Genomic DNA, 12,500 nt, shown 5'->3' with positions numbered 1-12,500 from the left:
CCCCACGGCTAGCAGCTCAGTGTCCGGGCCGCAGAAACGTTCCTTAACGGTAACATGTCCGAGATTACACCACTTCTCATTCACCAACAGCGCAGTCCCTCCTCCCTCCTTCTTGGCGCTCCGAGCCACGGCTCTGTCCGCCTGAACAGCTGAAGCCGGGTACCTCCACGCTCCGGTCCAGGACGTCTGAATGCAACCACGACTCTGTGAAAATCATTAGGCTGCATTGTCGGTATTCCCATTGAGTCCTGACCAGCGCGACAAGCTTGTCCGTCTTATTTGCCAAGGACCTGACGTTCCCTGTGATGATCACCGGAACGGACGGTCTGTATTTCCGTGCCTTCGCCTTCCGCTTGGCTCCGGCTCTGCAGCCCGTCGTCTTTTCGGCTCGTCCAGGACTGCAGTCCTCTCTGCGGGCAGTGGACTCTGCTCCTACTCCCCTCTGTGTGGCCCTCTCTCACAAAGAGTGTAAAAAGTAACAGAAAGGCCAACAAAAATGTTGTAAAACAGTAAGAAAATAGAGATTTAAAGAAACATAGAAAGACACACTAAATGAACCAAAGACGAACGAAAACGACTGAGCTACTGCAACAGGCTGCCACCTAACGCAGCGCCATCCCGCAACATGATGAACACCTGAGCCAGATCACCGAGACCACAGGAGGTTTACTGAGAGCCACTTCCTGTCTGCAGGTACGGACCGTCATCAGGAGCTTCCTGTCCTGAGATCCTACCTGCTGACATGAAGACGTAACAAGTTGTTTTGTAATTTCACCTGTGCTGACCTGCGGATGTGTTCTCAGGCTGGAGCACCTGACCCTGCTCAGAGGACTCATCATCCTCGAGGAGTTCTGTAAGGAGCTGGCCGCCATTGCCTTCGTCAAACTGCCCCTGGACCGGCAGTGACACACCTGAACCACCTGTGCCAGAGACACACGTACAGGTAAACCGGGTACGTCTGCACATTCGCCCTGAGTACACACCGAGTGATGGGGAACCCACACAGCTGTACGATGTGGACCAGGTTTGTCTGGACCGGGTCGGGCTCACGGTGCACCTGGACTCTGAACCTTCAGCCTTTCGGTGAGCTGCAGCGTCTCGTCGTCTCAGCCTTAATGGACCTCATCCTGATTCTGCAGTCTGATTTGGTGACGCGGTGACATCACTGTGACATCACAGCTTTAGTTATTTATTGTGGTTTTAGAATCGATCAGAAATCGGATCGATGGTTTCTGCTCTCGTTTAGACAGACGTATAAAAAACAGAAAAAGACCTCAGTTCATAGAGCAGAAAACACACACAAACATACTCGCACACACACACACTCACGCCCTCACACACACACACACACACACACACACACACACACACACAGAGTTGTGTTGAATCTGTGAAACTTTGGTAAAAATAAAACTGATTTTTGAGATTTTAAATAAAGTTGTGGTGTTTGAGGAAGAGGAGGACGAAAAATGGACCTGATTGGTGGTGAATGTTTGTGGGCGTGTCCTGTGTTTCATCTGTGTTTCTTCTCCTCCTCCTCCTTCTTCCTCTTCTTCTTCTCCTCCTTCTTCTCCCTCTTCTCCTTTTTCCTCCTCCTTCTTCCTCTTCTTCTTCTTCTCCTTCTTTTCCCTCTTCTCCTTTTTCCTCCTCCTTCTTCCTCTTCTTCTTCTTCTCCTTCTCCTTTTTCCTCCTCCTCCTTCCTCTTCTTCTTCTTCTCCTTCTTCTCCCTCTTCTCCTTTTTCCTCCTCCTTCTTCCTCTTCTTCTTCTTCTCCTTCTTCTCCCTCTTCTCCTTTTTCCTCCTCCTCCTTCCTCTTCTTCTTCTTCTCCTTCTCCTTTTTCCTCCTCCTCCTTCCTCTTCTTCTTCTTCTCCTTCTCCTTTTTCCTCCTCCTCCTTCTTCTTCTTCTTGGTGCTCTGTTGTGTGTCAGCAGCCTTTCCGTCTGAGCTCTCTGTGTTTTCACTGTTTCACTGTTTTCAGGCTCCTCATCTTTATCTTCATGTCTGTTTGTTTGGTTTGAAAATCACATTAAAATGAGACACGTGTAAACACACCGTGGACGCTCTGAAGCCTATTGTCTTCTTCTTTAGAGGGGCACCAGAGTCGCACCTGAAGAACCTGTGTCACGATCATCCAGGTGCTCCGTGTGGAGGAGCTAAGGTTAGCACAGGAGTTCTCGAGTGAAACGGGATCTGATGGGATCACATCCTTTCAGCTACAGCACCATCAGATCTCTGGTGACCTGGCAGGAAGCCAGCAGAGTCTAATGATGAGATAAGTGTCCTCAGGGTGTCCTCATCAACGTCCACGTGGACATTAAAATCACAATAAAGACTTCATCTGTTTTCAGGACGAAACCTGGTAGAAAGTCGGAGAACTGAAGGAGACGAACATGACAAATAAAAGCAGCTGCATTATTTTCCAGGTTTGATGTCAAAGAGTAAGAACAAGGTTCAAGGTTGGTTGTTTAATGTGTCACATTTGCATCTGGATGAGCGTGATCCTGAACCGAAAGCAAGTTACCAACGAATCTCAATGCTGTCCACACGGAGCCGAGGCCACGCGCTCCACTGCGAGCTTAGGGACGGTGTCCACACGATCTGAGTCCTCATGGGCTGGAGACGGCAGGCTGAAGTCCACGACCATCTTCAGTAGGCAGTTTAATAGTTGTGGAACTGCTCTCAGGGATGGACGTAAGTGCAGCAGATCACAGGTGTCACAGTCGAGTCCTGAAGCTAGGACTCTGAGCTGAAACTGGTCCATCTCCATCGTGCCGCTTCATTGGCTCAGGAAAGTTCACCGTCTCTCATGATGTCAGCTGTTAAATATGAGTCCATTCTTCTTTGCTCCTACAAACATGATGGACAGGTGCTCCACCTGAGGACCGACATGGACAACATGGCGTCTGCAGGTATGAATGTTAGACTGTTTAAATATTAGAAATATTAGAAATGAGTCAGTTCAGTTTCCAGAATAATAAAAACGTTGATCAGTGCTGACGGAAAGAAAAAGAGACACAAGGACAGAGACTTTGTCTCTGAATCAGCACGTCATTAAATATTAATAACTGACATGATTCCAGAGACATGAAGACTTTTATTATGAAGGTCCATACCGGATGTGTGTGTGTGTGTGTGTGTGTGTGTGTGTGTGTGTGTGTGTGTGTGTGTGTGTGTGTGTGTGTGTGTGTGGCGCGCGCGCAGTGGGCTGGTCTCTCCATGTAGCGGAGGAGAGAGGAAGAGGAGGAGGAAAGCGGAGCTGAAGGTCACAGCGGGACGCTCTTCATCATCGATATAAACATCTGCTCGATTATCGATCAGCTGATCGGATTCATCAACTGATCGAGGAGAGCGTGATGACGTGAGACAGCTGCTGCTTCCCTGCCGGTCTCACTGCTGCCTGCCTGTCTGTCTGACTGGTCCTCCATCAGCCTCTCCGCCTCCGCACCTGCCCGTCTCCACCATGGGGAACCGGGGGATGGAGGAGCTCATCCCGCTGGTGAACAAGCTCCAGGACGCCTTCGCCTCCATCGGCCAGAACTCGAGCCTCGACCTGCCGCAGATCGCGGTGGTGGGCGGGCAGAGCGCCGGGAAGAGTTCCGTGCTGGAGAACTTCGTGGGCAAGTGAGTGCACCTGTCTGTCTGTCTGTCTGTCTGTCTGTCTGTCCACCTGTCTGTCTGTCCGTCCAGGCCGGCCCGTGACTCCTGCCTCGGCTGTAATAGAGCTTAAAGCCGCCCGGCTGAGTGCAGGCCGGCTGACCCGCTGTAGAAATCCGCAGGCGGAGCACGATGCGGGTCTCAATGAAGCTGGATGATGTGAAATATGAGATATTCCGCTGAGCTTCATATTTGACTCAACATGGACTTTGGTTTGAACCTGACTTGGTTCATTTTTAATTTTTAGTGATTTCTCTGAATTCCAGCTCTCAGGTGCTCAAAGGTGGTTCTGGTTCTTTATTCAGAGGAGCGCTCGATGGACAAAGGTGTTAGGATGAGGTGGGCGCAGTTCAGAGGGTGAAGGCCAGTGAACACACCTGACAACTGTTGTGTTCCGGTTTGGTCCTGGTCTCTGGGTCTTTGTTCTGACTCCGGCAGACCTGAGACAAGACCTTCACTGTGGATCGTTTTTAAAGTCCTCCACGTGGATGTTCGGACTCTGGCTCTCTTTAAGGTTGCAGAACCCTCTTGGCTTCAGGTTGAACTCTGAGGCCAAAGTTCCACCCCAGTTTCTGTCCTGGTTTCTGGTTTTCAGAGACAGGGCGTCCAGTTGAGCAGTGAGATCGTTCTCTCAGGTCCGAATGAATGTTCAGGGTCAGTCGGTCAAGCGTTTCCTTCGTTCCTCACAGAAGATCTCTGGAGGTGAATCTGCTCTGAAAGCTGATGTCATTGATGTGAATGTTTTGTGTCATGTGGCCTGATGGAAGCAAACGTTAATGAGAAGAGGACCAAAGATTGAGCCTTGAGGAGCATGAGACTAAATCTTTGTCACGAAGACGTCAATAAAACCAGAATATCGACAAACATGTTTTCATTTCTCCTCCATTATGATTCAAATCCCAATAATTCACTGGTCAGAATTTATTTGTTTCCAAAATGTTTCTGAACACGGCAGCTTTCACATTTTCATCTCTTTCAGCTGTTTCCACAATCAAACCTGACAAAAGTGACTGTAACCAAACACAGTTCAGCGTTTAGCAGCTGAAGAGCTGGAAGAGACCAAAGCAGAGCAAGCAGAGACAAACAAACAAACAAACAAACAAACAAACAACGTGGAAACAAACGATTCGATTCGATGAAATTTGTCAAACTGCTGGAACAGTTCATGTACAGCAGAAACACCACACTGTAAGAAATGACCTGACGTTAAAAACATGTCAGCTCCGCTTGATGTACAATTCAGCCCTGTACTGTACTGCAGTACTGTGACAAGATAGAAGTACTCGAGTACTTGTACCCAGTTACTTTCCTCCTCTGCGGGCTGATGAAGCAGCGCATCTTCATCGTCATCATCATCACCATCCTCTTAATCCTTATCCCCATCGTCATGCTGACCTTCATACTCTTCATCATCAATATCTTCATCATCATACTCACAATTTTCCTCAACATCCTCCTCATCTCCTCGTTTATCATTTTCATCATCATCATATTCATCTTCTTCATCCTCTTCATCCTCTTCATCATCCTCCTCCGCCTGCAGTGATGCTCAAACAGAAGACAAAGACTCTGAATTCACTTCCTGTCATCGTCATCTTCTGTTGGTCTGTAGTTTGATTCCTGCTGGAAGCTGATTGGCTGAATATTTTTATCTTCCTCCTCATCTTGACGATAAAGAGGGCCTCTCGCTCTCTGCATCTCTCATCTCATTGGTTTCTGTTGGTCACATGACTGAGCAGGGTCGAAGCAGCATTGCATGACAATAACAGTGTGGTGTGTGTGTGTGTGTGTGTGTGTGTGTGTGTGTGTGTGTGTGTGTGTGTAGGTGGAGAGCTGCAGTGTCTGGTTTCCCTGCAGTCAGCACACACACACACACACACACACACACACACACACACACTCTGAGGATGTCGTGATGATGCTGCAGTCCCTGCAGGATTCAGGTCTTACAGCTCAAATAAGATCTGAGAGAAACATGATGGATCAGAGTCCAGGACTGTAAACCTGGATCACGTGGTTCTGCTTCAGCTGCAGAGTCCAGGACTGTAAACCTGGACCATGTGGTTCTGCTTCAGCTGCAGAGTCCAGGACTGTAAACCTGGATCATGTGGTTCTGCTTCAGCTGCAGAGTCCAGGACTGTAAACCTGGACCATGTGGTTCTGCCTCAGCTGCAGAGTCCAGGACTGTAAACCTGGATCACGTGGTTCTGCTTCAGCTGCAGAGTCCAGGACTGTAAACCTGGATCACGTGGTTCTGCCTCAGCTGCAGAGTCCAGGACTGTAAACCTGGACCACGTGGTTCCATGTCCAAAAATGCTGCTCATTCCAGTCCAGAGATGGATAATGCAAACATGTCCTCCTTCTCTTCCTCCTCCTCTCCCTCCTTCTCTTCCTCCTCCTCTCGCTCCTGCTCTTCCTCCTCCTCTCAGAGACTTCCTCCCTCGTGGTTCAGGTATCGTCACTCGGCGCCCCCTGGTGCTGCAGCTCATCAACTGCCCAACAGGTGAGTCTCAACCATCCACAGACCGTAAACCTCATCATGTGACTGATTATTGATCTGATCATGTGATTGTTGATCTGATCATGTGACTGGTTGTTGATTGGCCGACCAGAGTTTGGAGAGTTCCTGCACTGTAAAGGGAAGAAGTTCACAGACTTTGATGAAGTTCGTCAGGAGATCGAAGCGGAAACTGATCGAATCACTGGACACAACAAAGGGATCAGTCCGGTCCCCATAAACCTGCGAGTCTACTCACCAAACGGTAACTCACGCGCTCGCTCGCTCTCTCTCTCTCTCTCTCTCACACACACACACACACACACACACACACACACACTAGTGTTGCTCTTTTGCTAGTCGCAGTCGCCGTCTGGTGTCCTCTGGACGCTCTGTGATGGACTGTCAATGAACAGGACATTATTTCCTTTTTAGTTTCAAACTCTTCTTGTTATGATTTCTGCTTCTCCTGAGCTTCTTAAACTCGCCTCAAAGTAAATATTCCACAGCAGCGTCAAAAGGATGGATAGATAGACAGACTTTATTTATCCCACAATGGGGGAAATGTACGTTACGGCAGCAACAAGACAGAGTGCAAGAAGTCAGAGGACAAGAAGACAAAATATATATATATATATATATTTGCAGAAGTGTTATATACCCTATGTTAATTAACAATATATACAATACAAGCACACTAAGGTAATTTCAAAATGACAACTGCACATGAAAACAGAGGAAAATGTGAGATGTGATCAGTTCAACTTGCATTTGAGTGGATGTTGTTGTGCACTGTTCTACAGTCTGATGGCGGTGGAGGAATGACCTGCGGCAGCGCTCCTTCCTGCACTGGGGATGTTAAAGTCTTGTGCTGAAGGAGCTGCTCAGGGTCCTCACAGTGAGGTGCAGGGGGTGGGAGGAGTTGTCCACGATGGATGTCAGCTTGGCTAACGTCCGTCTGTCCGCCACCTCCTGGATGGAGTCCAGTGGGCAGCCCAGGACAGAGCTGGCTCTCTTAACCAGTTTGTCTCTGTCCCTGCTGCCCCCTCCCCAGCACACTGTGGCATAAAACAGTGCAGAGGCCACCACAGTGTCATAGAAAGTCCGGAGTAGAGCCCTGCACACACCAAAGGACCTCAGTCTCCTCAGCAGGCGTAGGCGACTCTGGCCCTTCCTGTACAGGGTGTTAGTACTGTCTGTCCAGTCCAGGTTATTGTTGAGGTGAACACCCAGGTACTTAAACGAGTCCACCATTAAATGAGTCCACCATGATAAACACATACTTTGTGTTTGTGTTGTCAGTGTTGAATCTGACTCTGGTGGATCTTCCCGGGATGACGAAGGTCCCAGTGGGGGACCAGCCGGCGGACATTGAGCACCAGATCAGGGACATGCTCATGCAGTTTGTCACCAAGGAGAACTGCCTCCTATTGGCTGTTTCCCCTGCCAACTCTGACCTCGCCAACTCGGATGCTCTGAAAATCGCCAAGGAGGTTGACCCACAAGGTCAGTGTCCTTTTTTGTGGATTTTTTACTTTGATAGACAACCGCAAAGAGATGCAAAATGAGGACTATTTCTGAGCGGTGGGGGCCCATTCACGTGTCTGCTCAGGGGCCCATGATCGTCTTGTATTCGATGGGTTCAAATAAAGCTTTTTGAATATGTGTGTTCAGGTCTGAGGACCATCGGTGTGGTCACCAAACTGGACCTGATGGATGAAGGAACTGACGCCAGAGACATTCTGGAGAACAAACTGCTGCCGCTGCGCAGAGGTAAAGACACAGTGAGGCAAGCCTGAGCCAGCCCTAACTATGAGATTAATCAAAAAGGAAAGTTTTAAGCCGACTCTTAAATGTAGAGACAGTGTCCACCTCCCGGACTCCCCAAAGTGTGGAAGATGGTTCCACAGGAGAGGAGCTTGATAGCTAAATGCTCTGGCTCCCGTTCTGTTTTTGGAGACTTTAAGAACCATAAGTAATCCTGCATTCTGAGGTCGAAAAGACGCATCTTCTTGTTTCAAAGAAAGATAAGAAGAGATGTGGTTTAATGATAATTGATTTGATGTTTATCAAAGTTCAGCTGGGAATCCAAACTGAGTCTGAGGTTTGTGGAAACCAACTTTGACTTAGAAACCAGGGAGCCTCAGTGCTGATGTGATGTTTCAAAGATCTCATTTTGAGCAAAGACCAGAACTTTGTTTTTGTTATGATTTAACTTTAGGGAACTATGAGTCATCCAAGACAAAAAGTCATTAAACCACTAAAATGGAGCATGTGAAGGGTACTCTATATAGATATAGAATATGTATAAGACTGCACCCAGGATTGACCCCTGAGGAATTCCACAGGTCAGAGAGACACAAAGAACTGCAGATTTTAAGAAAATCAAACACCATATCAGATATCTCAGTAATCAGTGGTCAATGTAGATCAACCTGCAAGTAACCATTGCAAAATACTGCAGTACAGACAGTAATGGACCCCCAGGTGTCCACACAGAGACAATAACAGACCCTGAACTGTGTCAGGTTACATCGGGGTGGTGAACCGTAGTCAGAAGGACATCGATGGAAAGAAAGACATCACAGCAGCTCTGCAAGCTGAGAGGAAGTTCTTCCTGTCACACCCGGCATACCGACACCTGGCCGACCGCATGGGCACCGCCCACTTGCAGAAAGTCCTCAACCAGGTGCACGCACACACACACACACACACACACACACACACACACACACACACACACACACACACACACACGGGTCATTTCAGTTTCCTCGTCCTCTCATTGTCTTAGTTCGTGAGTGAGATGCTCAGATGGGTATCAATCTGCTGTCCTCAGGAGGCCATCTGGATGTCCTCTGAACGTCCTCCAAAGGTCCACAGAATGTGTGTTTACATGGAAATCCAGCATTTCATCAGTGTGTAGCAGCTACAACATGACAGCACAGCAGCACGTCTCTGAATCTGCATGATCCGTTGAAGGATGTCAGATGTAGTGGCCACATTTTCTGTAAAGTGACAGACAACATGGTGCAGGGTGGTCAGGACTCACTGCTACCAGCTGAAGCTTTTTGTAGAACCTGCACTCATGGCCCACATCCAAGTAGACAAAGTCACCATAAAACCAGCATGTCATGGTCTGGCCACATCCGGCACACATACAACCAGCAGAACACCTGCTCATACACCTGCGCCATCCTGGCCCACAGGTGACCCACATGCTATTTAGGTCAGAACGAAAACGGCGGTCAGTAAACAGGAAGTGATGTCTGACGCAGCGACTGAGGAAGTCTTCAGGACGAAGTCAGATTCTGTGCTCTCTGTTCCCACTGTAACCATAGCAACTGACCAACCACATCCGGGACACGTTGCCGGCGTTACGCAGCAAACTGCAGAGCCAGCTGCTCGCCATCGAGAAGGAGGTGGAGGAGTATAAGAACTTCAGACCGGACGACCCAGGACGCAAGACCAAGGCCCTGCTGCAGTCAGTGCTCCAAATACACACTAATACACACAAATACACAGTCAACGAGACCGAGGCCCTGCTGCAGTCAGTGCTCCAAATACACACTAATACACACAAATACACAGTCAACGAGACCGAGGCCCTGCTGCAGTCAGTGCTCCAAATACACACTAATACACACAAATACACAGTCAACGAGACCGAGGCCCTGCTGCAGTCAGTGCTCCAAATACACACTAATACACACAAATACACAGTCAACGAGACCGAGGCCCTGCTGCAGTCAGTGCTCCAAATACACACTAATACACACAAATACACAGTCAACGAGACCGAGGCCCTGCTGCAGTCAGTGCTCCAAATACACACTAATACACACAAATACACAGTCAACGAGACCGAGGCCCTGCTGCAGTCAGTGCTCCAAATACACACTAATACACACAAATACACAGTCAACGAGACCAAGGCCCTGCTGCAGTCAGTGCTCCAAATACACACTAGTACTAACACACAGTAATGACATGACAAACGTGACCCGTCAGCACATGAGATAAACCATCAAGATATGATTGGACGATACAAGAAATGACTCAACACAGTTCAGTATGACATCACATGGCAGTCACATGACACATCAGTGCAGACTAATACACACTGAATTAAAGTCAACTCAGTGTTTGTGTGTGTGTCAGGATGGTGCAGCAGTTTGCCGTGGACTTTGAGAAGCGGATCGAAGGATCTGGAGATCAGGTGGACACCTACGAGCTGTCAGGAGGAGCGAAGATCAATCGAATCTTCCACGAACGCTTCCCCTTCGAACTGGTCAAGGTAACACACGCACACACAAACCTCAGCTGTAACACAATGAGAATCACAACAACAATGGTAAGGCAGTAGTGTGTGTGTGTGTGTGTGTGTGTGTGTGTGTGTGTGTGTGTTTGCAGTTGGAGAGTGATGAGAAGACTCTTCGTAAAGAGATCAGCTACGCCATCAAGAACATCCACGGCATCAGGTAACTGAAGTCATGGTGTGATCATGTGTGCGCAGGTGTGTGAGCGACTTGTAGTACCGTGTGTAAACTGCTTCACCTGTGTTCTCCGTAGGACGGGTCTGTTCACACCTGACATGGCGTTTGAGACCATCGTGAAGCGCCTGATCGCTCAGATCAAAGAACCGTGTCAGAAGTGTGTCGACATGGTGATCAGTGAGCTGGTCAACACTGTCAGACAGTGTACGCAGAAGGTACTACTACTACTACTACTACTACTACTAACACTGTCAGACAGTGTACGCAGAAGGTACTACTACTACTACTACTACTACTACTAACACTGTCAGACAGTGTACGCAGAAGGTACTACTACTACTACTACTACTACTACTACTAACACTGTCAGACAGTGTATGCAGAAGGTACTACTACTACTACTACTACTACTACTACTACTAACACTGTCAGACAGTGTACGCAGAAGGTACTACTACTACTACTACTACTACTACTACTACTAACACTGTCAGACAGTGTACGCAGAAGGTACTACTACTACTACTACTACTACTACTACTAACACTGTCAGACAGTGTACGCAGAAGGTACTACTACTACTACTACTACTAACACTGTCAGGCAGTGTACGCAGAAGGTACTACTACTACTACTACTACTACTACTAACACTGTCAGGCAGTGTACGCAGAAGGTACTACTACTACTACTACTACTACTACTAACACTGTCAGACAGTGTACGCAGAAGGTACTACTACTACTACTACTACTAACACTGTCAGACAGTGTACGCAGAAGGTATTACTACTACTACTACTACTACTACTACTACTACTACTAACACTGTCAGACAGTGTATGCAGAAGGTACTACTACTACTACTACTACTACTACTACTACTAACACTGTCAGACAGTGTATGCAGAAGGTACTACTACTACTACTACTACTACTACTACTAACACTGTCAGACAGTGTATGCAGAAGGTACTACTACTACTACTACTACTACTACTAACACTGTCAGACAGTGTACGCAGAAGGTATTACTACTACTACTACTACTACTACTAACACTGTCAGACAGTGTACGCAGAAGGTACTACTACTACTACTACTACTACTACTACTACTAACACTGTCTGACAGTGTACGCAGAAGGTACTACTACTACTACTACTACTACTACTAACACTGTCAGACAGTGTACGCAGAAGGTACTACTACTACTACTACTACTACTACTACTACTAACACTGTCAGGCAGTGTACGCAGAAGGTACTACTACTACTACTACTACTACTACTACTACTAACACTGTCAGACAGTGTACGCAGAAGGTACTACTACTACTACTACTACTACTACTACTACTAACACTGTCAGACAGTGTACGCAGAAGGTATTACTACTACTACTACTACTACTACTAACACTGTCAGGCAGTGTACGCAGAAGGTACTACTACTACTACTACTACTAACACTGTCAGGCAGTGTACGCAGAAGGTACTACTACTACTACTACTACTAACACTGTCAGGCAGTGTACGCAGAAGGTACTACTACTACTACTACTACTACTACTAACACTGTCAGACAGTGTACGCAGAAGGTACTACTACTACTACTACTACTAACACTGTCAGACAGTGTACGCAGAAGGTACTACTACTACTACTACTACTACTACTAACACTGTCAGACAGTGTACGCAGAAGGTACTACTACTACTACTACTACTAACACTGTCAGACAGTGTACGCAGAAGGTACTACTACTACTACTACTACTAACACTGTCAGGCAGTGTACGCAGAAGGTACTACTACTACTACTACTACTAACACTGTCAGGCAGTGTACGCAGAAG

The 12,500-nt window shown here is 47.6% G+C and overlaps 2 protein-coding genes across 7 annotated transcripts in view; both read left to right on the top strand.

The window, feature by feature from the left end:
* Positions 1-2,915, top strand: part of fhip2b (FHF complex subunit HOOK interacting protein 2B) — a 21,559-nt gene extending 18,644 nt beyond the window's left edge. For all 3 annotated transcript variants that reach the window (XM_076730278.1, XM_076730279.1, XM_076730280.1), the window contains one exon: positions 804-2,915. In XM_076730278.1, coding sequence (XP_076586393.1) covers positions 804-906 — 103 coding nt within the window. In that variant the 3' untranslated portion in view covers positions 907-2,915. The remainder of the gene's footprint in view (positions 1-803) is intronic.
* Positions 2,916-3,182: 267 nt separating this feature from the next.
* LOC143320537 (dynamin-1-like) overlaps positions 3,183-12,500 on the top strand; it is a 24,108-nt gene continuing 14,790 nt past the window's right edge. For all 4 annotated transcript variants that reach the window (XM_076730275.1, XM_076730274.1, XM_076730277.1 and 1 more), the window contains exons 1-10: positions 3,183-3,620; positions 6,083-6,156; positions 6,266-6,415; positions 7,453-7,656; positions 7,825-7,923; positions 8,679-8,839; positions 9,492-9,634; positions 10,312-10,447; positions 10,564-10,631; positions 10,723-10,861. In XM_076730275.1, the coding sequence (XP_076586390.1) occupies positions 3,460-3,620; positions 6,083-6,156; positions 6,266-6,415; positions 7,453-7,656; positions 7,825-7,923; positions 8,679-8,839; positions 9,492-9,634; positions 10,312-10,447; positions 10,564-10,631; positions 10,723-10,861 (1,335 nt within the window). In that variant the 5' untranslated portion in view covers positions 3,183-3,459. The remainder of the gene's footprint in view (positions 3,621-6,082; positions 6,157-6,265; positions 6,416-7,452; positions 7,657-7,824; positions 7,924-8,678; positions 8,840-9,491; positions 9,635-10,311; positions 10,448-10,563; positions 10,632-10,722; positions 10,862-12,500) is intronic.

This window comes from Chaetodon auriga, chromosome 5 (genome assembly GCF_051107435.1).
Source record: "Chaetodon auriga isolate fChaAug3 chromosome 5, fChaAug3.hap1, whole genome shotgun sequence".
Classification (NCBI taxonomy): Eukaryota; Metazoa; Chordata; class Actinopteri; order Chaetodontiformes; family Chaetodontidae; genus Chaetodon; species Chaetodon auriga.
Note: the sequence above shows the minus strand (reverse complement) of the source record. Positions and strands in the feature narration are given on the sequence as shown.